The 26,195-nt window shown below is 43.5% G+C and overlaps 1 protein-coding gene and 1 pseudogene across 13 annotated transcripts in view; both read left to right on the top strand.

Moving 5' to 3' along the window:
* MICAL3 (microtubule associated monooxygenase, calponin and LIM domain containing 3) overlaps positions 1-26,195 on the top strand; it is a 232,827-nt gene that overhangs the window by 78,699 nt on the left and 127,933 nt on the right. For all 12 annotated transcript variants that reach the window (XM_081129907.1, XM_081129909.1, XM_081129904.1 and 9 more), the window contains exons 2-6: positions 20,974-21,313; positions 22,896-23,103; positions 24,870-24,986; positions 25,382-25,483; positions 26,035-26,190. In XM_081129907.1, coding sequence (XP_080986033.1) covers positions 21,050-21,313; positions 22,896-23,103; positions 24,870-24,986; positions 25,382-25,483; positions 26,035-26,190 — 847 coding nt within the window. In that variant the 5' untranslated portion in view covers positions 20,974-21,049. The remainder of the gene's footprint in view (positions 1-20,973; positions 21,314-22,895; positions 23,104-24,869; positions 24,987-25,381; positions 25,484-26,034; positions 26,191-26,195) is intronic.
* LOC308552477 (tubulin beta-3 chain pseudogene) lies at positions 10,344-15,747 on the top strand (annotated as a pseudogene). Its single transcript has 2 exons — positions 10,344-10,391; positions 14,345-15,747. The product of its transcript is annotated as a tubulin beta-3 chain pseudogene (transcript).

The following is a 26,195-nucleotide window of genomic DNA, read 5'->3' as shown; positions in this document are numbered from 1 at the left end:
CTCAGGATAAAAGTCATCTGTAACCCTACAAGTCCCATGGGTAGCATCAATTAAGATGCCTATGCATTTATGTCTGTCTTAAAGGTCAAAGTATTTTTTCATAAGTTTCATTTCTTTTGTTGCTTGACCAGTGATTTGGAAAATTACTAGGTTTGGGATTCACCACCCATTGCTTTCCATGTGCTTTTGGAATTTTTCAGCTGTCACGAGGAAAGGGACAATGCATTTCAAGATGTAAGTGAAATGTGCTTGATTCCTTGTGTCTAGTACTCGAAGTCTGTCATGGTTAAGAGAGATTTGTGCAAGAGTACTACGAAGACATTGTTGGGGGGAGGATGCCAGGAGATATAGGCAGATTAAGAGCTTCTTCGTTTTAGTTTGGGAAGCACTATTCTCAGCATTAGTTACTTAAAAAAAAAAAAAAAAAAGCATAAATTTCCAGGTCCCCAAGCCAATCCCAGCTATGTGCTTCTCATGCAGAGGCAAGATGGCTGTGACTTCTTTCTGTGGCCTGTGCTCTGAGTTCTTCCTGTTGCCGAATTGGAAATGGATACTGACTTCTTTCTTCATATCCATCAGCCTCTTAAACCTTACTAAACCATACTCATCTTCAGGTTTGGGAGTTACTAAAAATCCCCTCTAGAATGATGGAAATGTTCTTAAACTAGATTGTGATGATGGTTGCATAGCTTGGTAAATTTATTAAAAATTATTGACTTGTACAGTTAAAACAGATGGATCTTATTGTATGTAAATTATGCATCCCCCTCCTGCCCTCAGCCCCCACCTCTCTTGCCTGGGTGCTACTCTTTGGGGGCAGCCAGATGCGTGCTCAAAGTCCTAACAGTTCTTGGTCAAGTACTGCAGGGTTCTGATGTCAGGAATTTGGCACAGCTTGTGATCTCACCTGGCTGCTCTGCCCAGGACATCGAGTACCTAATCTGGTTGGTGTATCTACCATGAATAAGTCAAGCCCATTTATATTTCGAGGCTATAATGTGAGAAGCTCAGGTTCTCCAGGGCCCAGGTGCCAATTACCCAGTTTACAGTTTATGCAGAATCCATAACTCTCTTTCCCCCCTTGCTTTTTCGCCATTTTGTTGCTCTGTTGACACCCAGGTTACAGGGTAAAGAGGGAATTTGTGGAAAATAAATCTCACAGTATGGCCATTTCTCAACAGTTCCATTTGAAGGTTCGGTGGGAGAAGAGGTTAATTAATAATTTCAGTTGTCTATATATTTGCTAACCTCTTTATCCTCTACTGCTTTTTTACTAAAATTATCTAGATTATTAAAAATGAGATAAAAAAATTTTACTGCCTTTACCCCATGTGCCGCTCTATCCAGTTGGACTGCAATAATATGAAACACGTCTGGTTTACTGATTTTCTCTTCAGAAGCCATAAGCTTTATAAGATAGCAAAGATCTTATCTACCTTCAGTGTTTTATGTAAGTGCTTGTCACACACCAGGTTGTTAAAAACAAACAAACATGCTATTATTACTGTTAGGGATTGAGGCTTTAATATGAACAAATGGATTACATTGCCACATTAGGAGGTAGGTAGTCTCAAAGCACAGAGAGGCTGCCCTTTTTGATGTCATCCTTGCAGGATATTTATTGAATTCCTATTGCCTTCACACTGTAGTTTGAGATGCTCTGGGACTTCTGGTCAAATGTCTCCTGAAATACAGACTAAGGTCCTTTAACAAAATCTTTATAATGTTTAGTATCTGGATCAAATATGTATTTACATTCACTTTTCCCTGTCTTAAAGTGAGTGATATTTCCAAAAGTGGGTATACTCAGTCTGTACCCAAAAGGAGAACCTGAGAGGCTGAAATGCACCCAGGTCAGTTGGTCATGCTTGGCATTGAGTAATCCTGAGTCATGGCTACAGGTGCAGAAGTCCTTCAGTTCGTGAGAGGGCAGATGGCATCCTTTGGTTGCCTTCCTGGTAAGGATGGCTTCTCTGGAGTCAGGCCTGCCTAAGCCACAGCTGGTGAGAGGATCAAGAAGTAAGTACACTGTGTACTGTCCCCTACAGAGCACTGGGCTCACTCAGATTTTAGATTTCAGTCCATGGAGTAAGCCAAAGCATTTGCCTTCTGTGTACCACAGCCAGCAGGTCAATTAACAATAATCCTGGGCCTAGAGTAAATTAGGCAAGTGTTTAGAAAATCAGGTGGTTGAGCAAGGAATAGCTTATAGCCTGAAACACTGCTGCTGTTGCTGCTGGACCAGAGAAGAATTCCTGAAGGTGGTACTGGGTCTCTTGGCCATCATGTTTGGCATTGTAGGATGAGGGTGGATGTGGAATATTGCCTTTGGGCCCTTTGGGGGCTATACCACCTAATCTCTTTGGTGGTGAATTGAGCAAAGATTAATTAGTCTTCTGTAGAAAAACTTTGGTAGGTTGCTGGCTTTGAGCCCAGAATAGTTGGAATTTTGGAGCCCAAAGGTTTCATGGCAGTTAATTTTTGGCAATTGGTCTTGGAAGAAAAGTAATTAAAGTTTTGGCTGTACTTCAGCACCCCCTTGGATAGGGTGGGAGATCATCCTTAGGGCAAGGGAGTGGTGTAAGTAGAAGTCGTGGGCTGTACACTTTCAAGAGCCTGCCATTGTATAGCTTGGGGAATTTGCAGTATTCCTTAAGCCTAAGAAAGAAAAGCTTGTCGTCATTCCCTTTCTTTGGATGTTTCATTTCTAACCAAATGGACTCTTTCCAATGTGAAGGGGTTAGCTTCAGGAATGATCAATGTCAGAGCTCAATAGGAATCAGAGTAGAGTGAGAGTGTGGGCCTTGAGGAACATTTGATCCAGAGAAAACCTGTTTCTCTGGGGAAATTATGGTTAAGTCCCATACCCTTTTAAGCTAATTTGGGAGGGAATGTACAGAAGTAGGCAAAAGTAGGTTAATTAATTAATTAATTAAATCAAGAATAAACTTCGTGTTTCACAACTGTAAACCTAGTTTTGCCCACCTCTGTATATTCTGTAGAGCTGATTTAAGATTGGCCCTCTTGGTTTCTTTCTGCTGTGGAGACAAGCGAGGTTTTCTCCATAAAATCATTGAAAATAATCAGAGCCTTGGAGCCAACTAGCCCCACTCCCTCCTGTGGCCTGGAGCCAAGGCAGAGCTATCAGTTTGCTTGATGCATGGGATGGAGGTGAAGTGGACACCTCTACCTTGTTGGAAAATTAAGATCTTTTTCCTTTGGTAGCTGCCAGTTTCCTGAAACAGCTTCTTCTTACCAGTTTTGTTTTGCAGCCAGACTTCTCAAAAGGGTGCATACTTGTCCGTGGCTTTATCTCCTCCTTCCTCCCCATTTCCATGTCTAGGAACCCTGTGGGGCATCTAGTGAATCTTTTCCTTTTAGACTATCTGACGCTTGGGTACTATGAAATCACAATACTAGTAACTTGGGGATCCTCTAGGTACTTTGAAATCACAATGCTAGTAATTTAGGGATACTAGTAACATAAGGTAAATATCATCCTGGAATGTGAATCGAAAACAGTAGTCCTTTTCATAATCAGGACATGTCCAGAGATGCCTTAGGGAACTCAGGTTTGGCTACTTCCTTGTTCTTTTCTCACCCTCTAAATCAGTAACAAGTTAATAACAAACTAATCACCACACAAACACCTTTTCTCCTTTCCTATAGGCCTGTGACATTAGACATCGTGGTTCAAGTAAGCCTTTTTTTTATCTTTTCCTTTTTCCCTGGCAGCTGCTTTTCCATGGGCATGTGTACTGACTGCAGGTATAAACATGAATCACTCTTCTGCTAATCACATAACCTGATGGGTAGATAGTCAGGACACCATTCTAGAGCAAGTGGGAATTGTTGAAAGGGAGATGTGTAGCAAGGTAAGCAGCACAGAGAAGAGAGATGAGTTTTGCCTGGGGGTTGGGGGAGGTGGGGTCGTTTCAGCTCGATCTGGAATAAATAGTAGAAGTCTCAAGTGGACAGGGAGGAAGGACATATTAGACCAAGGGGAACAGCATGAACAAAGTCAAGGAGGCTCCAAAGACTGTGGTACATCTTCGAAACTGCAAGTATGAGTGAAGAAAGTAGTTTGTGTTTGGAATTGTAGGAAATAAGGCTGATGCTAGATTTTGATTGGCCTTTTGAACCTTGCAGAGGGTTTGGATTATTCCCTAAAGACAATGGAGGGCTGTAACAGGATCACATTTGCTCTTAAAAAAGAACACTTTTAAAGGAATTAAGATTAAGAAGCTCTTCAGTGGTCCAAGCTAGAAATCACAGGTGCTTCCACCAAGATAGTGGTCTGGAGATTACTTTTATAAAATAGTGGCCCTAGAGAGTTAGAATCAATAGGACTTTGCTTTTGGTTGATTGGATTAAGGGGTAAAGACAGAGAGGGTCTTGGATTACCCCAGATTTCCATTTGGTGGATGGATGGTGGTTGCTATATGACTATATGAGGAGGTGTGAGTTTGTGGAAGAGAACAGAAATGTTCCCGTTTTGGCTTGCTCAGTTTGAGGTACCTGTGGGTCTCAGGAGCAAGGTCAGAAAAGATAAAAGTTTAGGGATTATCCAATTTTATGAAGGAGAGAGGCAGATGAACTAATTGGAGCCATCTCAGAGAACTGAGCAGTGGTGAGAACAGCAGTAGGAGAAGCAGTAGTCAGAGCCAAGGGAGGAAGAGTTTTTAGGAAGAGCTACAGAGTGGGAACAAGTAAGAGAAGGATTAAAAAGTGTCTGAACCTTTCACAACTAAAAAGTCATTGTTGGCCTCAGTAGAGTGATGGAGACAGAAGCCTGATTGTAGAGGGAATGAAAGATGAACAGAAAGGAGTCACTAGGAAGTCATAAAGTGGTGACAGCAAGAGCAGTCTGCTCTTTCAGGAAGGTCAATTAGGAAAGCAAAAAACATAGCCAGTAGTAGCTTGGAGGGCACCCAGGTTAAGGAGAGGGAGAGATTAAAGATGGGAGAGACCCCAGCTTACTGGTAGACTAAGGAAGAAGTAAACTATAGTGAGGAGGAAGTTTAAAATTATGACAGATAGATGGTGGTAGTGATGCATAACAGGTGAATGTACTTAAATGCCACTGAACTGTACACTTAAAAATGGTTGAAATGGAAACCATTTTATAATAGTAAAACAGTCAACGCAGCCTGATTCAGAGAATAACAAAGGGGATGGTCTGCACAACCTCAGACTGGAGTTGGGGGCTTCCCTGAGACAGGCAAGGGTAAGGACAGTAAGTGTGAGGGCACCCTTGCCTCTCCTCTGGACCATGTGAGAGGCAAGAGTATTGAGAGTGGAAGAGGTGAGGATGGAACCAGTACGGGTTCCATAAAAGAATTGCTGGGCAGCATTGAGGCCCACCTGTGGTTGGAGGTGACAGTGTGGTGTAGCCATATCAACCTGCACTACTAACTTTTTTTTCCCCTCCAGCAGTTCAGAAAAGTTTTTATCTCATCCCCATTCCACTTCTGAAGCTGGTATTTCAGGTGATCTGCCTGTCTCTATTTGCCTCTCTCCCTTTCCACATAATCTCCAGGCAACCTTATCAGAAGCTGGTGAAGAGTAAAATGCACAATAACCTTTGGCTCCCCTTTGTCATCCTGCCTTGAATAAAGAAGTGTTGCCTTTTCAGGCACCCTGGGCTTATGATAGTTTTGTGGTTTTTCTGGTACAAATTTTTAAAACCACACAACTTGGATTTAGAAATATTATGAGCCCTTCACTTATCTCTGGGGAAGTGGACTGGGGGCTGTCATATAGCATTTCATGACACTGATACCACTCTTCAGAAACCAGTTAGTTTGTTTTTAATAGGGGACAGTTACTCTGAAACTATTTGGCTATTGCAAGCAAAGCTACCTCCAGGTCTTGGCTCCTGTCCTGAGCTGGGTATAGGGGTCTGCAGGGCAGAGTATGTGTAAGGCAAGTCCAGAGCAGGTAGTGGTCATAAAAAAGAACAGGTCTCCAGAAGACCAGAGGGCAGAAACCACCTGGATTCCCCTTGTAAGATTCCTGGATCTCTGTGTATGTGTTCCTTTTCCCACCCTGGTGGTACTTGCCTGAAGATACTCAATCCATTTCCATTTGAGATGACTTCTGCCTCAGATCCTAACAGAATTCTGCCTGAATTTCCCATCTTCTGGGCATGCTGTGGAAATTCACTTACCTATTCATTCATTCATTCAAGAGACGGTTATTGTGTACCTGCTTTGAACCAGGAATAATTCTAGGTGCGATGATACAGCACTGAACAAAATGGCAAAAATCCTTATTCTCAAAGAGCTTACATTCATTCTAGAGAGGAAGACAAACAATAAGTAAATAACATTTATAGTATGTCAAGTTGTGGTAAGTGCTTTGTGGAAAATTAGGGAAAGAGGATCAGGAGGGTGGGGAATCCATTTTAAATGGCATGGTCAGGGAAGGCTACACTGAGAAGGTGACATTTGAATAAATAACCAAGGTGGTGAGAGAGTAAGTCACGCACATGTCAGCTCCATTAGAAGGCTAGCACCCTTGGAGGCAGAGAGGATTTTTTTCCTCTGTTCATTCTATTAGAGCCTAGAAAAGTGCTTGGCACATAATAGATGCTCAATAATATTTTTTGAATACATGAATGGATTTGGGAGAAGAGTATTTCAGACAAAAGGAGAGCAAGTGCAAAGGGTGAAGTGAAGGTGTGTGTCTAGTGTGTATAAGAAGCAGCAAGGAGCAATGTGGCTGAGGGGTGAGTGAGGGGAGCAGCAGAAGGAGGTGACAGAGGTAGGGTGTGTATGGGGTACAGATCTTGTAGGAGCTCGCTGAAACCTTTTTAGGGGTCCATGAGATCAAAACTACTTTTACAATAATACTAAGATCATGCTATTTGCCTTTTCCACTCTCCTATGCTCATATGTGTACAGTGGAGTTATCTAGAGGCTACATGATATGTCATCTTGTAACAGAAGGAATGCAGAAGGCAGATATGAGAATCCAATTGTCTTCTTAAGCCAGACATTAAGGAGAGTTATAAAAATGTAAAACAACTTTACCCTTCTCACTAAAATTTTGTTTTGGAAAATATTTTCCCATAAAATATGTTGTGTTACTATTAATGGATTGTTATTTTAAAAGGAATTAATAAACATTGACTTTTTTCAGTTTTAACTTCAAATACTATAAATATTGATCAGTTTTTGTTTCCTCAATATTTTTAAGAGGATAAAGAAGCCCCGACACCAAAATTTTGTGAAACACTGTTTTAGGGCCTTGTAGGCCATTGTAAAATGTTTGCTTTTATGCCAAGATGGGAGCCATACCCATGACTCTGGCTGAATCAAACAAAATGAAATTTAGGGAAGATTGCTTTAAAAAAAAAAAAAAAAAAGGTCCATATAGGTCTTGAAAACAAAGGGAGACATGTTTTAGAGGTAACACATTTGTAGTAAGAGGACTTCGGAGTTGTGCTGTGCAGTGTGTGTCAGCAGATAGGGGCACATCTCAGAGAGCTCTTTTCTCTTCTAATTGGGGCTTTTATCTTCTACTGGAGTAGATAGAAAATAAGCAAACAAATCATATATACTGGTCAGGGGTAACAAATGCTAAAGGAAAAATAAAGCAAGGTGAGGGGAACAAAAAGTGATAGAAGGCATGTTTTCTTTCATATAAGTGATCAGAAAAGGTTTCTCTAACAAGGTGTTATTTGAGCAAAGAGATGAATACAGTGAGGAAGAAAGATTAGGCCATCTTGGTGGAGAGCATCAGACAGAGAGACTAGGAAGGCCAAAAACCCAGGGTGGGCAGCCTGTTGGGGATGCTTGATGAAGAGGAAGGAGGCCAGTCTAGCTGGAGCCTAAGAAGCATAAGGGAGGGTGGTAGGACATGAACAAGGGATGGAAGAAGGGGAGGTCACTCGGAAGCTTATAGGCCATAGTAAGATTGTTGGATTTAATCCTGAGATGGGAAGCTATTGGAGCATTTGAGCAAAGGCATGACCCGATTTGACTAACATTTAAGTAAATGCTCAGGCTGCTGTGTGGAAAATATTCAGAGTTGGGGCGGAGGGATTGGGACAGTGGAAGCAGGGGAGAGGCTCTTGCAGTAATCTAATGATAGTGATGAGTGAAGATGGTGACTTTGACAAGGGTGGTTAAGGAACAGATGGTGAAAAGTGGTTGGATTTGGGCTGTATTTTGAAGATAGAACAGAGAGAAGTTACTGAAATATTAATTATGGGATGTGACAGAAATTAGGATAATTCCTAATTGAGTAAGTAGGTAAATGGTGGTGCCCTTGCTGAGATGCATAATACTAAGGAAGAAGCAGGCGGGGCTAGGAATGGGAACCAAGAGCTTGGTTTTGCCATTTGTTAAGTTTTTGTGTGTGCCTGTCAAATTCCAAGTAAGCAGTTGGTTCAGAAGAGAGAAAACAAATATTTGGGTGCCATTGACTATCTCTACTATAAAATGGTATTTAAAGACATGGGACTGGAAGAGTTCATAAGGGCAGAGTTTTTTTCAAAGTGAGTTGTGTCTCATTAATGGGTCATAAATCAATACAGTGGGGACCAGCAATTTAAAAAAATGAAATAGAACAGAGAACATCACAATATCTCAGTAGTAAGGATAAATTTTATTTTGTGAAAGTTGTTTAAAGTTCCATTTATATAAATATAGAGAGAGAGAACCATGTATACAATTTTAAAAGTTTGAAAGCCACTGATGTTTAAGGAGTGGATGTAGATTAAAAAGAGACCCAAAGGACACAGGAAGTGGCTGGCAAGGAAAGAGTGTGGTATCGTAGAGGCCAAGAAGAGGTGTGATGAGCTGGGACTCATGCCACTTGTAGATGGGTTAAAGAAACTAGGGTTGCAGATTGGCCATTGTATTTGACAGTGTGGAAGTCACATGTGTTCTTGACGATATCCTTGAGGAGGCATTACTGGGGAGTGGTAGGGATGAAGCGTAATTGCTGTAAATCCAGAAGATAGTGGGAGAAGAAAAAGTCATGATCACAAGTACAGACAATTCTTTCAGGGAGTGGAGTAAGCTAGTCAGAGGGAATGGGAACAGGGGCTTATTTATATAGATGGGGGTGGTTCGGTTTATAGGGAAAGGATTGGTGCAGAAGAAGGGGACCAATGAGGAGGCAGTGTGGTTGAGGAAGAAAAAAGAGATGGGATCAGGTATACAGGTGATGGTTGCTTCAGGTAAGCATGTGGATAGTTATCTGTTCATTGTCATTGGAGGGAAGGCAGATGAGATGGGTGTAGGCATTAATGACAGGAGCTTGTGGAAGAATGCTAAGAGTTTAAAAAAACTGCCAACCATGTCAAATAGAAATGGTTGCAGGAACTGAGGAGAATGTGTAGATAGCACATATTTGGAACACTCTTATGAAGAAAGGAACTAATTTTGTTCTGGATACCAAGAACAGGTAAATTTTGGACCACTGGGTAAAAAGCTATGGGCAGAATGATTTTGGTCTTCTATGTAGAAATTGAATCCTTGGAAATTAACATTTTAAGTTGCTCAAAGATTATGAAGAGCACTTGGTAATATAGAAAGTCCCCTGTTATTGGAGCTGTTCGTGTGTTGTGCATGGTATATGTGGGATGGCTGGTTAGACTAGGTGATCCTTTAGATCCCACCCAGCCTTAACCATTGTGTATGTTGTGATTCATGGCAGTTCGCTATAAGCAGACTAGACAACTGGGAAACCCCAGTTCTGTTCCATGTTAATCTCTTGCAGTTGTTTGTGTGTTCTGTGCAAGCCTTATGGCGCTTTAGCTGCAGGTTCTGCCCCTGGGAGAGGGAGGTAACTAAGATGTTATAAAGCACCTTTATGGGACCTTGCATTTTTCCCAGCAGCTGTATAGTCATCTTTATGGGGTATTGAGATTGTTTTGGACTGCTGGAGCTCTGAGCCCCTGTGCTACAGGGGCCCTAAAGGTCACACTGCACAGCAGCCAGCTAACCACTTCCAGAGTCTGCACAAGTATAGATGACTTAGTATACCTTTAGTCAGCAAAACCTAATGAAGTGCCTACTATGTGCCTAGAACTGGGTACATAATGCTGAGTAAAGTAGATTGGAGCCCGCTCTTGTGGAGAACAGCTTTTGGTTGTGCTTTCCCAGAACTTCAGTGAGCCTTCTCCCCAGTAAGAGGCCCTTACATCACCCTGAGAGCCTGGATCATAGCAATGCTTTCAGATTAGAGGGGCAGGAAGGTGTTGGTCATTAGGTCTCTGTAACTTTTGTAGTAGATAGGCTGAGGTTCACCTCCTGTCCTGTCCTGAGTTCCTATGATGAATGGAGTAGCATTAGGTGATTCAAAAATGCTTGGTGATTGGCTCCTCAAAGATGTTGCTGATGGCTAGGTTGCTGGACCCTGCTGAAAAATCCAGACTGGTAAGTGCTCTGTTAGTACTATTTCAGTTGCTTAGCTTTTCAGCAGCCAATAGGAAGATTACTGTGAAACAAGACCACCCTTACTTTCATTATGAAACGGCCCCATTTCAAAGGAGCAGATGCAAGGATAAATCGTGAGAAGAAAAAGAATCCTGTATTGTGTGTCTTTCCTAAATTTACTTGAAACTACATATTCATTGATAACTGGGCAGCTATCTTCCTACCAGACAGGTTCTGTCTGTGGTCTATTGACCTACAGGGTCTGGCTCTCAGGCAGCGAGGGACTAGAGCATGCATTCTGATGAGCTTTTATTTCTCATGCTGTATTCTCAGGTGATAGCAAAACATGGCTATCTATACTGCTTTCTCACTGTGTAACATTTCCGCTTCTGTAAACTGCATTCTCCCCGTAGATTCTACCTCATGGGGCTAGTATGAAGATTCAGTGAGATATGGTATGGATCTGACAGTTTGTAACTTGTTGGTGTCTTAGTTGTTTTTGCTGTTATTGATGAAAGTCTTTATACCTTTCTTGTTTTAATATCTAAATTGGGCAGGAACTTACTGATCTTATAGATCTTATTTCTTGAGCCCCCCCCACCCAATGCCACACATTCCAGAACAAATGGAATGGAGTGGGTAAAAGAATGATGATGGGACAAAGAAAGTTTTGAAACATTTTTTCTTTCTATCAAAAAACAACTATCTGAGATCTCCCATTCTGTTATATAAGTGGCCATTTATTTAGCCTGAGTATACCTTTTGTTGCGAGGATGGTAAACTACTAGATAATAATAACAATACTACCATTTATTGGGCCTTGCTATGTGCCTGGCACTGCTAAACAGTTTACATTCATGACCTCAATTCCTGTGATTCATTTCATAGATGACACTTGGCCTTGCAATGCTCTTTTTTTTTTTTTTTAATTTATCTTTATTGTTGAAAGTATTACAGGTTTCCCATTTTTTCCCCCCAATTGACCCCCTTCCACCTCATTCCCACCCCCTCCCCAGGCCATCACCCAGTCATTGTCTGTGTCCATGGGGTTATGCATATATGCATATAACTTCTTTGGTTAATCTCTTCCCACCCTCTACCCCCCTTCCTTCTTCCCTCTTCCCTCTTCCCTCTTCCCTCTTCCCTCTGAAATATGATCCTCTGTTACATGTGTCAGTGTCTCTGGATCTATTTAGTTCATCAGATTCTTTTGTTCATTAGCTTCTTGTTAAAGAAGACCCTTCAACATTTCCTGTAGTGCTGGTCTGGTGGTGAACTCCCTTAGCTTTTCCTTGTCTGAGAAGCTCTTTATCTGACCTTCAATTCTAAATGATAGCTTTGCTGGGTAGAGTAATCTTGGTTGTAGTTCCATGTTTTTCATCACTTTGCATATTTCTTGCCACTCCCTTCTGGCCTGCAAAGTTTCTGCTGAGAAATCAGCTGACAGTCGTATGGGTGCTCCCTTGTATGTAATTAACTGCTTTTCTCTAGCTGCTTTTAAGTTTCTCTTTTTGTCTTTAACCTTTGGCATTTTAATTATGATGTGTCTTGCTGTGAGCCTCTTTGGGTTCCTCTTGTTTGGGACCCTCTGTGCTTCCTGGATTTGTCTGTTTGTTTCCCCAGGTAGGGGAAGTTTTCTGTGATTATTTTTTCAAATAGGTTTTCAATTTCTTGCTCTTTCCTCTCCTTCTGGAACCCCAATCATACGAATGTTGGGCCTCTTGAAGTTGTCCTAGAGGCTCCTTATGCTATCTTCATATTTCTGGATTCTTTTTTTTTTGCTCTTCTGGTTGGGTGTTTTTTGTTTCCTCATGCTCCAAATTGCTGATTTGATTCTCAGTGTCCTCTACTCTACTGTTGACTCCCTGTAAATTATTCTTCATTTCAGTTCGTGTAGCCTTCATTTCAAATTGGTACTTTATTATGTCATTGATTTTCTCAGTTATTTTCGTCATACTCTTACTAATATCCTTGAGCATCCTTATAACCATTATTCTGAACTCTGTATCTGTTAGCTTGCTTGGATCTATTTCATTTAAATGAGTTCTTTTTCTAGAGATTTCTTCTGTTCTTTCCTTTGTGACATGTTTCTTTGCCTCCACATTTTGGCTGCTTCCAGGTGTTTGTTTCTATGTATTAGGTAGAGCTGCTATGTCTCCTGGAATTTGTAGAGTGGCTTTGTGTAGTAGGTGTCCAGTGGCTCAGCCTCCCCAGTCACCTGAGCTGGGCCTTCTAGGTGCTCCCCTGGGTGGGCTGTGTTCACTGTCCTGTTGTAGTTGAGCCTTGGTTGCTGTTGGCGTCACTGGGAGGAACTCACCCCCAGATCTATCAGCTGTGAGGACCAGCTGCAACTACAGCCAGAGAGCTGCTGTGCTGGAGCCACCCCTATGGAGCAGGATTTACTTTACTGGAGCTTTGTTGTTCACCAAGTGTGCCCCTTGAGTGTGTCACTTGTGGATGTGGTAGGGTTGTAATCCAGCATGGTCAAGTCTGACCACCAGGTGCACTGTCTCTGAGGCCTACTCGGAGATGCAAAGTCAGCCTGTGCCAGTGCCTTGCCCAGGGCCACCCAGCATGAGCTACACAGCAAACTGCAGATGGCTGCTACTTGTGCTGGGCTTGGAGGTGTCCAGGAGAGGCCAAGCCATGAACCTGGCACTGGCTGCCACTAGTGCCCAGCCTGGAGCCACTTATCAAGATGAATGAGGCATGCTGTTGCTTGCTTGAGAGATTTTAGGAAAGTCCTAAGCATGAGTCTCGAGAGGCCACTTGCACAGAAAAGCCACTGGAAATGGCTTGGATGAGCCTGCAAGTAGGGAGGAGCGGGGCCTCTGGGAATCATGGGGTGGGGCCAAAGGTGTGAGTCAGATGCTGGTGATTCAAATATGGCTCCTGCCTGCCAGCTGTGTGCGGGGAGGACTCGCCAAAGGAGCAATGGCATCTGCCAGCTCTTCTGCCTGGGAGGAAGCTGCCCCTCCAGCTCTCTTCCCAATTTCAGGCAGGTTAGTTCCTCCCCAAGTGTCCCAGGTTCCTTTCAAGCTGCTGCCCAGTGCTGTGGCTCAGGGGGAGCGTGTCTGAGTGAGTCTGTGTGCGGGCCCTTCAAGAGGAGCTGCCTGGGACTCCCGCAACCTCCACGACCCTCAGCAACAGTCCCCACTGGTTTCACAGCCCAGAGTTGTGGTGACATCTCTTCTCGGCCCTGGAGCTCTTGGCTTGGGGGCCTGCTGTGGGGCTGGCACCCCTCACTCCTCCGGGAAACCCCCACCACCAAGATTCCCTCCCGGGTTTCAACCGCAGCACCAGGTGTGGACCCGTGGCTGGGACTCTGTGATTCATCCCCAGTCTGCCCTTGTCTCCGCCCCTCCTACCGCTCTCGATGCTCCTTCAGTTCCCTGGTTGTAGGGCTTCTGTTCAGCCAGATTTCAGGAGTTTCTGAGTGATGGTGGTTCTGTCTTTTAATTGTAATTTTGATGTGGTTGCAGGAGGCGGCGGGTGTAACTGTTACCTACGCTGCCATCTTGTCAGTACCCCTGCAATGCTCTTTTTGACTCCTTGTTTCTCTGGGTTATCTGGGCATCAGCATCAGCCATTACTGGGTGTTTGGTTTTGACTTGGTGACAACCACAAGGCAGAGGTTACTTCATTTCTGACTCACTTCATTTCTCCGTTGCATAGGTGGCTTTTCCTGAAGAAATAGGTTGTTAGCAAAGATAGTAAATTAAAAAGTTAGAGAAAATATAACATAGGGCTATTCCAGTTTCTTTCAAAATTGAAGACTTGGAAGAGAACTCAGGACCAAGCTAGTACAAGCTCTTCTCAGACCCCTCTAGAGAGGACCATTCCACGGCCAAGAGTAAGGTCGTGTGAGAATTCATAATAAAAGTGCCATGTTCTTGCTAGTTGCTCTTATTAGAATATCACACACACACACACACCCTTCTTGCCCCCTACAGCCACCCGCCACAGCACCGAACTTGAGGGAGATTTTGCACATCCAGGCCAGCCAGTGTGGCAGCCAGATCCAGGACCAAATTCTGGGATGTCATCAGCAAAGAGCACAGTATAGACCCCAGTGACAACTATGTGGGGGACTTGGACCTGTAACTGGAGCACATCAGTGTCTACTACAAAAAGCCCCCTCTCACAAGTGTGTGCCTCAGGCCATCCTGGTGGACTCGGAGCCCAGAACCATGGACACTGTCTGGTCTGAGGCCTTTTGGTCACTTCTTCAGGCCTGACAACTTCATCTTTGGTCAGAGTGGACCCCTGCTACAGCTGGGCCAAAGGTCACTACACAGAGGGTGCCAAGCTTTAGACTTTGTCCTGGATGTAGTGCAGAATGAGTGTGAGAATTGTGACTGCCTGCAGGGCTTCCAGGTCGCCCACTTGCTGGATGGGGACACAGGGTCCGGGATGGGCACACTTCTCATCAGCAAGGTGCATGAGGAGTACCCTGACCACATCATGGACACCTTCAGCATGGTGCCCTTGCCCAAGGTGTCAGGCACAGTGATGAAGCCCTACAACACCACTCTGTCCGTCCACCTGCTGGTGGAAAACACTGACAAGACCTGCATCAACAATGAGGCCCTCTGTGACATCTGGTTCCATACCTTCAAGCTGGCCACACCCAGCTACGGGGACCTCAAACACCTGGTGTCGGCCACCATGAGTGGAGTCACTACTTCCCTCCACTTCCCTGACCAGCTGAATGCTGACCTGTGCAAGCTGGGCATGAATATGGTGCCCTTCCCCCGCCTGCACTTCTTCATGCCCAGCTTTACCCCCTCATCGCCCGGGGCAGCCAACAGTACTGGGCCCTGATGGTGCCTTAGCTCACCCAGCAGATGTTTGACGCCAAGAACATGATGGGTGCCTGTGACCCCTGTCACAGCCGCTGCCGGACCTGGCCACTGTCTTCCATGGTCGCATGTACATGAAGGAGGTGGATGAGCAAATGTTGACCATCCAGATCAAGAACAGCAGCTACTTCGTGGAGTGGCTCCCCAGCAATGTAAAGGTGGCTGTGTATGACATCCCATCCCATGGGCTCAAGGTGCCCTCCACCTTCATTGGCAACAGCACGGCCATCTAGGAGCTGTTAAACGCATCATAGAGCAGTTCACAGCCATGTTTTGGCACAGGGCAAAATGCAGGTGAGGGCATGGATGAAATGGAGTTCACTGAGGCTGAGAACAACATGAATGACCTGGTATTAGAGTACCAGCAGTACCAGGACACCACAGCTGAGGAGAAGGGCGAGATGTATGAAGACCACGAGGAAGTGAGGAAGAATGCAAGACTCAAGGCCCCGAGTGAAGCAGCTGGGAGGCCAGGCAGTGGCCAGGGCCAATAGGTCTGGCCCCACAGCCATGTAACCACTGACACTGTCCCAGCCTCTCCCTACCAGTTCCCATCATGTCACTCTAAGGCTCCCTAGTGTCAGTCCTTCAGTACTTACGGCACTCAGCTCTGTCTTCCCACCATAGGTCATTTTCATTTTTGTATCGCTCATTTGTCTGCTTTGTCAGCTGTGGGCCTGAAATTTTGTTTTGTTTTTTTACTGATTTGGGAGGGACGGGGGAGGAAATTAATTTATTGCTGTCAGATTTTTTTTTTTAAATAAAAAGAAAGAATATCACTTCCTGTTCAGGCTGACCATAACTTTTTGGTAGCATATTAGGAATCTCCTCTCACATCTCCTCCATTCTCCCCCACTCCCCCAGCCACACAGGCCAAGGCTAATGGGTCTCCCCAGGACTGGTCCTTCCAGTATGGGGCTGCTGAGTTCCCGAATAGAATCCTGTGACAGGGTTCTGTTCCCCTCATCAGCTCCACAGAAACAGTACATTTCCACTATAAGTCAGTTCATAGCTCCAGAGACCTGGTCCCCCAGGCAGCTCTCAGTCCTTGTGGAAATGCAGGTGTAGAGGAGGACTGGTGACTTAAGAGCATCTCCATGGAATGGGAGGGGCGTGCACGTGAGGGTGGACCTATTTTCTTATTACTTGGGCAACCTACTGAGTGTTAATTTGGCATTAAACACGATAGAAAGTCAGAAAAGAGCTGAGGATGGAATACTTCAGAAACTAGAGAAATAAGAATACACGACGAAGACTGCCTGCTTTCCTTGTTGTATTTTGAGCTCGCTTCCTAGGCACCCAGGGAACCTTATCTAAGAGCTGTGAGAGACAGAGATGAGAAGCCATTGATACAGGAGCTGGGAAGTTGACAAGCAGTTTTTTCCCCAGGTGATCTGATTCAGTTAGCTCATTGCTCCCCTGAGCTGAGGGCCTCAGTGCTCCCATCCACAGATGATAGTGGCCTGAACAGCCCTTGTTTCTGAGGCAAAACATGAAGGAAACTATAATCTGAAGGCATTTATTATTTAAGTTCCCAATGACATTCCAAGATATGCTTCCTATATGTCTACTTCTAAGATCTATTTAGATGAGTCAGACTCTGACTGAATGGGCTGGGAAAGAAGCATGTGATAGATTAGTAAAATTCAGAGATTTTGTACATCACCTGGTCTGTTAATGGTACAGTGGCCAAGGAGAAAATTAACTGAACTCAACTCTGGTTTCGTACTCTTGAAGTATAATTCTTATTTTGTTGTTTTGTTTCTCTTTTCTTTTTTTATTTTTAAAGTAATTTTCCCACATCCTTCAAATAACCACCTACCTATTCTAAGAGCTAGAGATTGAGTGTTCTCATAACCAGCCATGACTCAGTGACAACTGACTCTACTCTCGTTGTAAATAGAAACATAAACTTTGCTCCTGCATGTACTTTATAGGCAGTCTCTCCAGCACTTTTCTCCACAGCCAAAGGATGTGCAAGACTTCTGAGTCAGCAGTCAGCTGCCACGGAACAGAACATGCAGGATATTGTCAACTGGCCGAAATTGCACCGATGCCCTCAAAACCTGGCATTCATCTCCTCTTCCTCTTGCCTCTTCAGGCTCCTCCCTTTCCTTATCCCTTCCTTCCACATGTTGGCTTTTCAGTCCCCAGGATTTCTGGTACCTTCCAGCCAGGTTTCCTGGTCTGTAAGTTCCTGTGATTATGAATGTTGATTTTCCCAGGATACTGGGATAGAGCATACATGGGGTGGTCCGTGAAGGGCATGATCTGGATTTGACTTTCAGGAATGAGGAAAATGAGGACGATAACAGGAATGGCCCTTCTGCAGTTCTCCCCAACTGCTCTCAGAGTGAATCAGAATGCCAGATGAGTCCCTTTGATAAATGAGACATCCGAGTCTGCAGAGGTACAGAACAACGCTGGGGCCTCTCAGAGTGTCTTCCCGCTGCTGTCATTTGGCTTGCAAAGTAAGAAAAGTGAGTCAGCCCGAGGGAATTACTCTTGTGTAGTCTTACCTTGGGTGCCTGTCACATTGTTCCAGGAACCAACTTACCTCTATTTATCTGTTGTCATTAGTGACCCGCAGGTCTAAATCCCTTCGGCTGGGCACTTAATACTTGCCTGCCACTTGGGAGCAGGCTCTGTGCACAGCTGTCTGGGAGCTGTGGCGGAAACCTATAAATTTCAAAGTGTTTTATATCAACAGAAGGCTTAGGGGCCAGTTATTAATGGAGGTGCTCATCTGTGCTGGTGTTTGATTTGGATTCTCTGTGGTGGTTAGCAGCTCTTTGGAAGTGAATATTTATTTCAAACAGAGTGGGCTCTAGCCAACCAAGCAGTGTTAGCCTACATAGTAGAATTCTTTTCTGAAACCAAAAGTCTGAGACTCTTTAGGGCGGTGTGAGCATAAGGCGGGCGTTGTGACAGGGGAAAGGCTTTTGGAAACACATGTTGCAGGATCTTTAATGTGTTGCTTTTAGCATTGAGTGCCCCAATCCTGGCAAGGAGTGGAAGGTGGCTGCTGCTCAGGAACAAAGAAAAGTCATTTTCTTCCTTGACACGATGCAGAGAGATTAGACCAGGTGTATTAAAGCTTTCCAAACATTGTGACTCTGGTGGAGTTAAAGTTGACAATGAACACAGGTAGGGTATGCAAGGTAGGGCTTGCAGAGTACTGTCTGCTTGCCACCAGAACAGCACATAAAGCTACAGAAATCTCCACAGAGAAGGCCCTTGGCAGAGCAAACACTCTAGAACCTTTGTTTCTAGTCCTTGGTTATGACCTGTCACCCTTTGGATAAACACTTGTGGGGGTTTTTCCTAAAATAAGCCTTTACTTGTAAGAAAAAGAATGGGCTCTTTATAGGAACTTTAAAATATTTCTCTTGCTGCTTACTGCCACCTAGAATAAACTTTTATTTAGGGGAAGTGAAGATGAGTTCCAGTTAATTCCACTCCTTGCTGGACTCTTGGCCATGCAGATATTGGGACAAACTGTGTTTCTTAGTAGTGTAGTGGGGTTTTTTATTTTTTTAATCCTCACCTAAGGATATTTTTTCTTTTGCTTTTCCGAGAGAGTGGAAGGGAGAGAGAGGGAGAGGGAGAAGGGGGGGGGAGAGAAAGAGAAAGAGAGGAACATCAATGTGAGAGAGACACATCAGTTGGTTGCTTCCCTCATGAGCCCCGACCAGGGTCAGGGATCAAGCCTGCAACCGAGGCACGTGCCCTTGGCCAGAATCGAACCCAGGACCCTTCAGTCGGCAGGCCAATACTCTAACCACTGAGCCAGACCAACTAGGGCAGTAGTCTAGTTTTTATATCCAAAGCCAGGAGGAGTTGTTGAGTAAGTGATATATTTGGGAGGAGAAGCCAAGTCAATGTCTTTTGGGTAAAGAATCACCATCTTTGACTTGGCCTCCAAAGTACATGAAGAGTGTGCATCTGTTGACATCGAAAATGGGGAAATGGCAGATCTTTGTATTTAGTTATTAACTTTTACTCATGAATCTTAAGGTACATCTTCAGTTGATTTGGTTAACCTTATATCATGGTGAGGTATGGAGAGAAGCAAAATGTTATTTATACTTCACAAAGGGGGATTCTGTTGCACAGAGGCCTAGCCAATGTAAGAGCTTCAGGAGAAAACATGGGTCTCTTTCCATGTTCTCAGTCTGGAACTTGGTGCCTTTCTTCTGAGAATTGATTGCATTAGCACAGACAGTTTGGTGGCTCCCACTACCCTTGGGTGGTTCATTAATAATGGGTTACTTCTTGTTTCTGCACCTGAACACAGTGGATCAACAACTCACTTCTTCCACCTGCCCCCATCTCCAACATTAAATCCTTTTTAAAACAAAGTTCCAGTGCAGTCTTATTTGTCACACTAGTGGTAAATTGATGATGCTCCTGTGGTGGACCATCATGACTATAGCACCAGGAATGAGTACTGTAACTATGAAGGTTTTCTTATAACTAAACTTGAAGAACTTCAGAATTCGAAGAGAGTTTTAGAGATCATCCAGCCTAACCTCCTCATCTTACACAAGTGAAAATTGAGGCCTAGGGGAGCAAGGGGACTTATTCAGGGTTATGCAACCAGTATCTGGCACATGTGGGCTCAGAGTCTCGCTGCCTTACCCCCCTTTTCTGTTCTTCCTATGGCTTAGTTTTGGTCTTTGGCCCTTTGACTCTTTCCCCCCAATTATACTTCTAAAGACTGGTGATAAATAAACCATGGTACAAAAATGATGAAAAAGACGCAAGGGACTTTTTCAGTCTTTAAATCCCTGCTGACTGACACTTCTGAACTTTGTGCTTTTCATACTGCAATGACACTGCCCTTTGGTTCTCTTCAGACCTCTCTTCACTATGCTTCATAATCTTTTTAGAGAGCTCATCTTTCTCTGCCAGCTACTTACAAGTCTGTAAGTCCCAGGTCTTACTCAAAGCTCATGGCTCTTCTCTTACCATAGACTCTCCTTGTATGATTCTTACCAGCTGTCATAGGTTCAACTACCACCTGTATGCTAATGATGCCTAAATCTGGGGCTGGGTCCCCAGCTACTCCCCAAGCTTCAAATTCATACCCACCTGCTTAGTGAGCACCTACACAAAGGCAGCGCAAACATAACAAATCCAAAAGGGAACTCACCACCCCACCTGCACAAATGAGTTGTTCTGTTTTTAGTCCATTGGCCTGGTGTCAGCATTCACGCAGTGGCCTGGAAACATGAGGATCATTTTTTTACTCTTTCACCTTAAGAGTCACTCACAAGCCTTCCTGTTTCACTTCTTTTCCCATGTCCTTTGCTTCTTTCCTGCCTGCTAACACTTAACGTACCCTGAAAGACTCAGCTGTCACTTCTTGGAGGTTCATCTTCAACGAGGACCTCTTGCCCTATGATTAGATACTCTTTCTTAATGTTCCCAAATCCCTTGTGCCTCTCTCACTAATGACACTTAGCATAGTACATTTAACATTCTGTTTATGAGTCTGTTGAATGCACTAAACTACAAATCCTTGAAAGCAAACACTGTCATACTCTTCTTTCCTCCCCCAACGCCTCAGTCCCTGGAGTACAGAAGGTATGCAATGTACGTTTATTGAATGAATGACTAGAACACTTAGGAATTGTACTGAAAAAGAGTTATGTCTCCTAGAAAATGTAGGTAAAATTTGGATTTGCTTACCATTCCTTTTTCTTTATTTTTGTTAGATTAATCTGACAGTGTCAGGCGGACCAACAGCCATCCCATTGCCCCCTTTGTTGGGGCTGCTGAGGGTGGGGAAGCATGGAGGAGAGTAAGAATGAGATGATGAATCAAGCGCACACCCTCTTTGACCGGTTTGTGCAGGCTACCACCTGCAAGGGGACCCTTAAGGCCTTCCAAGAGCTCTGTGACCACCTGGAACTGAAGCCTAAGGACTATCGCTCCTTTTATCACAAGCTCAAGTCCAAGCTCAACTACTGGAAAGCCAAAGCTCTCTGGGCAAAGCTGGACAAACGGGGCAGCCACAAAGACTACAAAAAGGGAAAAGCATGCACTAACACCAAGGTAAGGCTTTGGCTGCTCTGAGGCCCTGGGGTCATTGACCTAAGGATTTAACCAGAAAAGAAAGGATTTTGAGTAGAGGTAGGCCAAGAAAAAAGCATCAAGTAGAGGTTGACTGGGTGAGAACTAGGCCAAGTCAAGCCATGGTCTAGTATAGGAAGGCAAACCATATACCTTGTGAAGGTTTTTGGAGCCATTACTTATGTTCATTTGACTGTTTCATGTGCCAGGCTTTATTCTTATTTCATGTATTCATATATTGAACATTCAGGGTTTCAACCTTTTAAGAACAACTTAAATGGTATAGCAGCTTCTTTATTTTGCTGAGGCTCTGCTTTGAATCTCACATTGTTAGGAGAATACAGGTCATTTAGCAAAGAAGTAGCCAGGCCCTGTTAGCATCTTGTACAAACACTGACTGCTTCATTGTGCTTGGCATACTTAGTAACTAGTAAGGTATAGATATTATCTGCCAACTTGGGAATTTGCCACAGGCTTCATACCTCATTTTATCCATATTCCAAAAGTCTGTTTTGTTAAGCAAGGACCTTGTAAACCAAATTATTTATTTGGTTTCTTCACAATATATAGAAACAGTGTTTTCATGAAAAAGGTAGGCCCTCTGCAAAGACCTGAGATGTTCAGTCACCTGTGCAAGGAAGGGTAGGTGTGAGGAGGTGGAGAAAGAACAATGCATTTCCTGCTTTCCTGCTTATATAAGGGCACATCTTCTGGGAGAAAAATCTAATAGGGAAACAAAGTTGCAAATGACGTCATGACTATGTTATTAATGCTCTTTCATGAGTTTTAATTTGGCTAGTGTAGGTACCTAGAGACCCATCCCCAGTGGATTTGCATTTGGTTAGATATTCATCAGCAAAATTCAAGAAATTCAATGACATGACTTTTATGAGTGAGTTCTGGAGTTTTATTAAGGATAAAAGAAATTCAGAGCTAAAAACATTGCATGTCTGGTTTTTTTTCTGCACATGCAATGCAAACTAGCTAAGTGTCTAGTCTCACCCTGAGTACTTCTCTAAAATATGAATTTTCAACATCATTTTTCTGAACTTTCAATCTAAAGATATGATTGAAGAACTCTTCTTAGCACATAAAACTTTGGCTCTTAGAAGTTGCCTCCTGGGAATCATTTGAGTGGAAGACCCATTCCAGGACTCTAAGGTTGCAGGGACTATGTATTTAATAATCTCTGTCTCCTTGGACAGAAATCTGCTTGACTTAGAAACCTTCCAAAACGTCCTCTCCTATTGATGGAAGATGAGATGTGATTTTTAAACCGTTTGTTGAAATGATGACCCATTTAAATAGGTTGCAGATCTACAGGGTGAACTTGTGCTGAGTTTGTCTCCAGCACTGACAAGAGTCTTCTTTATTCATAGCAACCATGCCTTTTCTTCAAGGCATTACAAATGCTCTGCTGTGACCCAGATTGGTTGGAAGTGGAGAGAATAGCCCTATTTGGGGGCATTAGGGAATGGTGATTATGAGATCATGAAACTTTTATAGAAATGTGAGCTTTCTCAAGAGATGCTGTCTTTGCCCTGAAAGCAGCTATGTTTTGCAGTGTCTCATCATTGGAGCTGGCCCCTGTGGTCTCCGCACAGCCATCGACTTATCCTTACTGGGAGCTAAGGTGGTCGTTATTGAGAAACGAGATGCCTTCTCTCGCAACAATGTCTTGCATCTCTGGCCATTCACCATACATGATCTGCGAGGTTTGGGTGCCAAGAAGTTCTACGGCAAGTTCTGTGCTGGAGCCATTGACCATATCAGTAAGTAAAACGAGTTCTATTAGTATCTGTTGTATAGAAATACACTCTTCATGGAGTCAAAATACCTGTCATGTGTGGTTCTGTAACCTAGGACTCTTAACCATAAGGAATTTAGCTTAGGGATTTCTGAATTAGGTCTTGGACTCTTACTTAGCACTTGCAATCGTTTGATAGACATTGGGACCAGATTAGGAAGTAGATGACCAGTGTGGGCCTTGACCAGACTCTGGTGGTTCTTGGTCCAGTGGAAGAAGCACAAGGCATGCGGTTCTTTGGAATGTGATATGGAAGATGCTGTACTAATGTAAGAAAAAAATACTGTGGGGGCATAATTTTGGGGAAACCATAGCTATAGAAGAAGCAGACTCCTAGTTTGGTGAATGGCAAGTCAATAATGCGATTTTTTTGGTTAAATGATTCTCATGAGGTCTACAACCTGGGGAGTTCTTGCTATACTCTTGTCATCTCCAAGCTTAGCTTGGGCCTATGTTTTTCTGAGATGCTTTGAAGTAAATAAAAGTTAATGCATATGGTGATTTTGTTTTCATGACTGTGTGTGTTCATGAAAACTGTCTACATTATAAGGTTGAAGTATGATCATTATTTATCATTCCAGGAAAGCCTTATCGAGGAACTTTTGTTCTGAGCTCTTTCAGATGTGTCCTGTAAATACATTCAACTACTGAACCTTTTGCTGTTTGAAGTGACTGTGCCAATTTATGAAACACTGGCCATAGCTGCCATATTCCCCTGGCAGAGGAAGCACTCTGCCAACCTCTTGGGCTGTATTGTTTAAAGTGTCTTGGAACCCAGTTGTCTGCAAATATAAAATGCGTGCTAGCATGAGGTTTAATGAGTCTCTGCACATGTGACTCAGAAGGGGTCAGGTTGTAAAACCTGGGGAAAATAACCAAATGATCTAGAGGAGGATTTGCATGCACCCCTAGCACATTAGTCACAGGCTGCAGTTAGGAGTGGTCTTACGAGAGGACCAAGGGTCACTCATTCAGTAGATATGTCTGCCTTATGTGTGGCAGGCTTTGTCTTGGAGCTGTGTCCTACATCAGGGACTAGATTTTTATCTCTTTATCTCTGGGGCTGCTGCCATGCCTGGCACCTTGCAGGTACTCACTGAATATTAAGTAAATAAATCTCACTAGGATAATAAGCAAGATTTTCATTCAGTTTGAGCCTTAGTTTCTGCAACTGTAGACCAGTGGTGGGAGGGAGAATGATAAGAGACTACTAAGCTTGCGTTGAGGTTTCCCTTTCTCACCTTGTAAACTTCTGTGAAGATCAGTGAGGTAATAAGATGAAAGAGATATCTGGAATCCCAGAAAGTAGTGCAGTCCCTTTGGATCAAATTGGAAAGCACACCTGGTGCACATCTTCTGCCTCCTCTGGTAACTACTATGTCCTGTAAGGATTGTAGGTTCTGCTAAATAATTGTGGTTCTGACTGAATCAGGGGAAGATGGAAAGGAGGGTCTCCTGTTGGCCACAATTTCATGTTGTCTCAGCTTTTGGTTGTTTTAAATATCTCACCCAAGAGGTAGGAGTGGGCTTGTGTGTGTGTCTCTAGAACATTTCTTGCTCTTAATAAAGAAAGAAGCTGTGGAACATGGCTTGGAAAATGTCTCCTGTTACAGGAAGATTTGAGAATCTGGATAAACTCTACGTAGGTGGACAGGTGGGAACTAAGTGGTGACTGCTAATTGGTACTCTTTTTTCAGTGTATCTTAGCGTGTTATCTTTTTGTTTACCCAGGTATCCGTCAGCTTCAACTAATACTTTTGAAAGTAGCATTGATCCTAGGCATTGAAATCCATGTCAATGTGGAATTCCAAGGACTTGTACACCCTCCTGAGGACCAAGAAAATGAACGTGAGTTGGATTGGACAAAGGGAGGAGGGATAAAAGGGCATTGAATGGGTGAGAAAAGGTGAGATCAAAGCAGAAAACTATAGGAATCTGCAGGTGGTTTTCAGAACTAGTTAAAAAGGGCTTCTCTATTTGTATAACCAATATTTTTTGAGGAACTTTTGACTTAATGAGGAGGCCTTTGAGATAGTATTAGGCATTGCAGGCACTTGTATTCATTACAGAAAATCGTGTGGTGGGAACATTCCTTTGTGAGGCCTCTTTCTTTCTGTGGTTTGTACCCAGTGCTTTTAGACCTACTGTTTTTGGCTTGGAGTCTGCCTACTGGGAATCTTGAGATGTCTTAAATGTATGAATATGATCTGGGCAATGACCTTCATTTTGACTTTGGTCCACAGGGATAGGTTGGCGGGCACTGGTGCACCCTAAAACCCATCCTGTGTCAGAATATGAATTTGAAGTGATCATTGGAGGGGATGGCCGTAGGAACACCTTGGAAGGTATTGGTTAATGCTCCTTTGCCTGGTTTATTGCAGAGTAAAGGGTGACCTTCTCCAAACCCCGGGGTGAGAGTTTGTATCACCAAAGAGAATCTGCATATATGTGCCACCTCCTCTAATTGAATGGCAGGCCCAGCCTTCCCTAGCCAACTGGTACTTGGGCTACTTCTTACAGGGCATTCTTGTTAGGGTACTAGGAGACAAGCCATACTTTGAGCAGTTGGCACTGCAGGATGAAATCTCAGTTTAATAAAAAGATGGCTTTCCCTTTTTTAAAAATGGAATTCTTAGCATTGAGTAATATTCTGGTCAGTCAGATTTCAAATTTTTTGTTAGTGTGTGGGAGGCTTTGACTTCTTTTCTTGATTGTTATATTCTTTGGTGGGTAAACACCTTATTTTCAGATTAAGAAGAGCTGCCCTAAAATTTTTGCATTGGTTCCTATCACCTATGTTCCCAAATGGCATCATTAATACCCCCATCCTGTTTGAAGTGATCTTCCTTCCTCTCTAGCCAGCTGTTGCTACATCTGAAAATTTCTTTCCCTCTAGGATTTCATCGGAAAGAATTTCGAGGCAAACTGGCCATTGCCATTACAGCAAATTTTATTAACCGAAATACAACAGCAGAAGCCAAAGTAGAAGAGATCAGTGGAGTGGCTTTTATATTCAACCAAAAATTTTTTCAGGAGCTGAGGGAAGCCACAGGTTGG

The sequence above is a fragment of the Miniopterus schreibersii genome (assembly GCF_964146895.1).
Source record: "Miniopterus schreibersii genome assembly, chromosome: 2".
Lineage (NCBI taxonomy): Eukaryota > Metazoa > Chordata > Mammalia > Chiroptera > Miniopteridae > Miniopterus > Miniopterus schreibersii.
The sequence above is the reverse complement of the archived record's forward strand: the minus strand, read 5'-3'. Positions and strand labels throughout refer to the sequence as shown.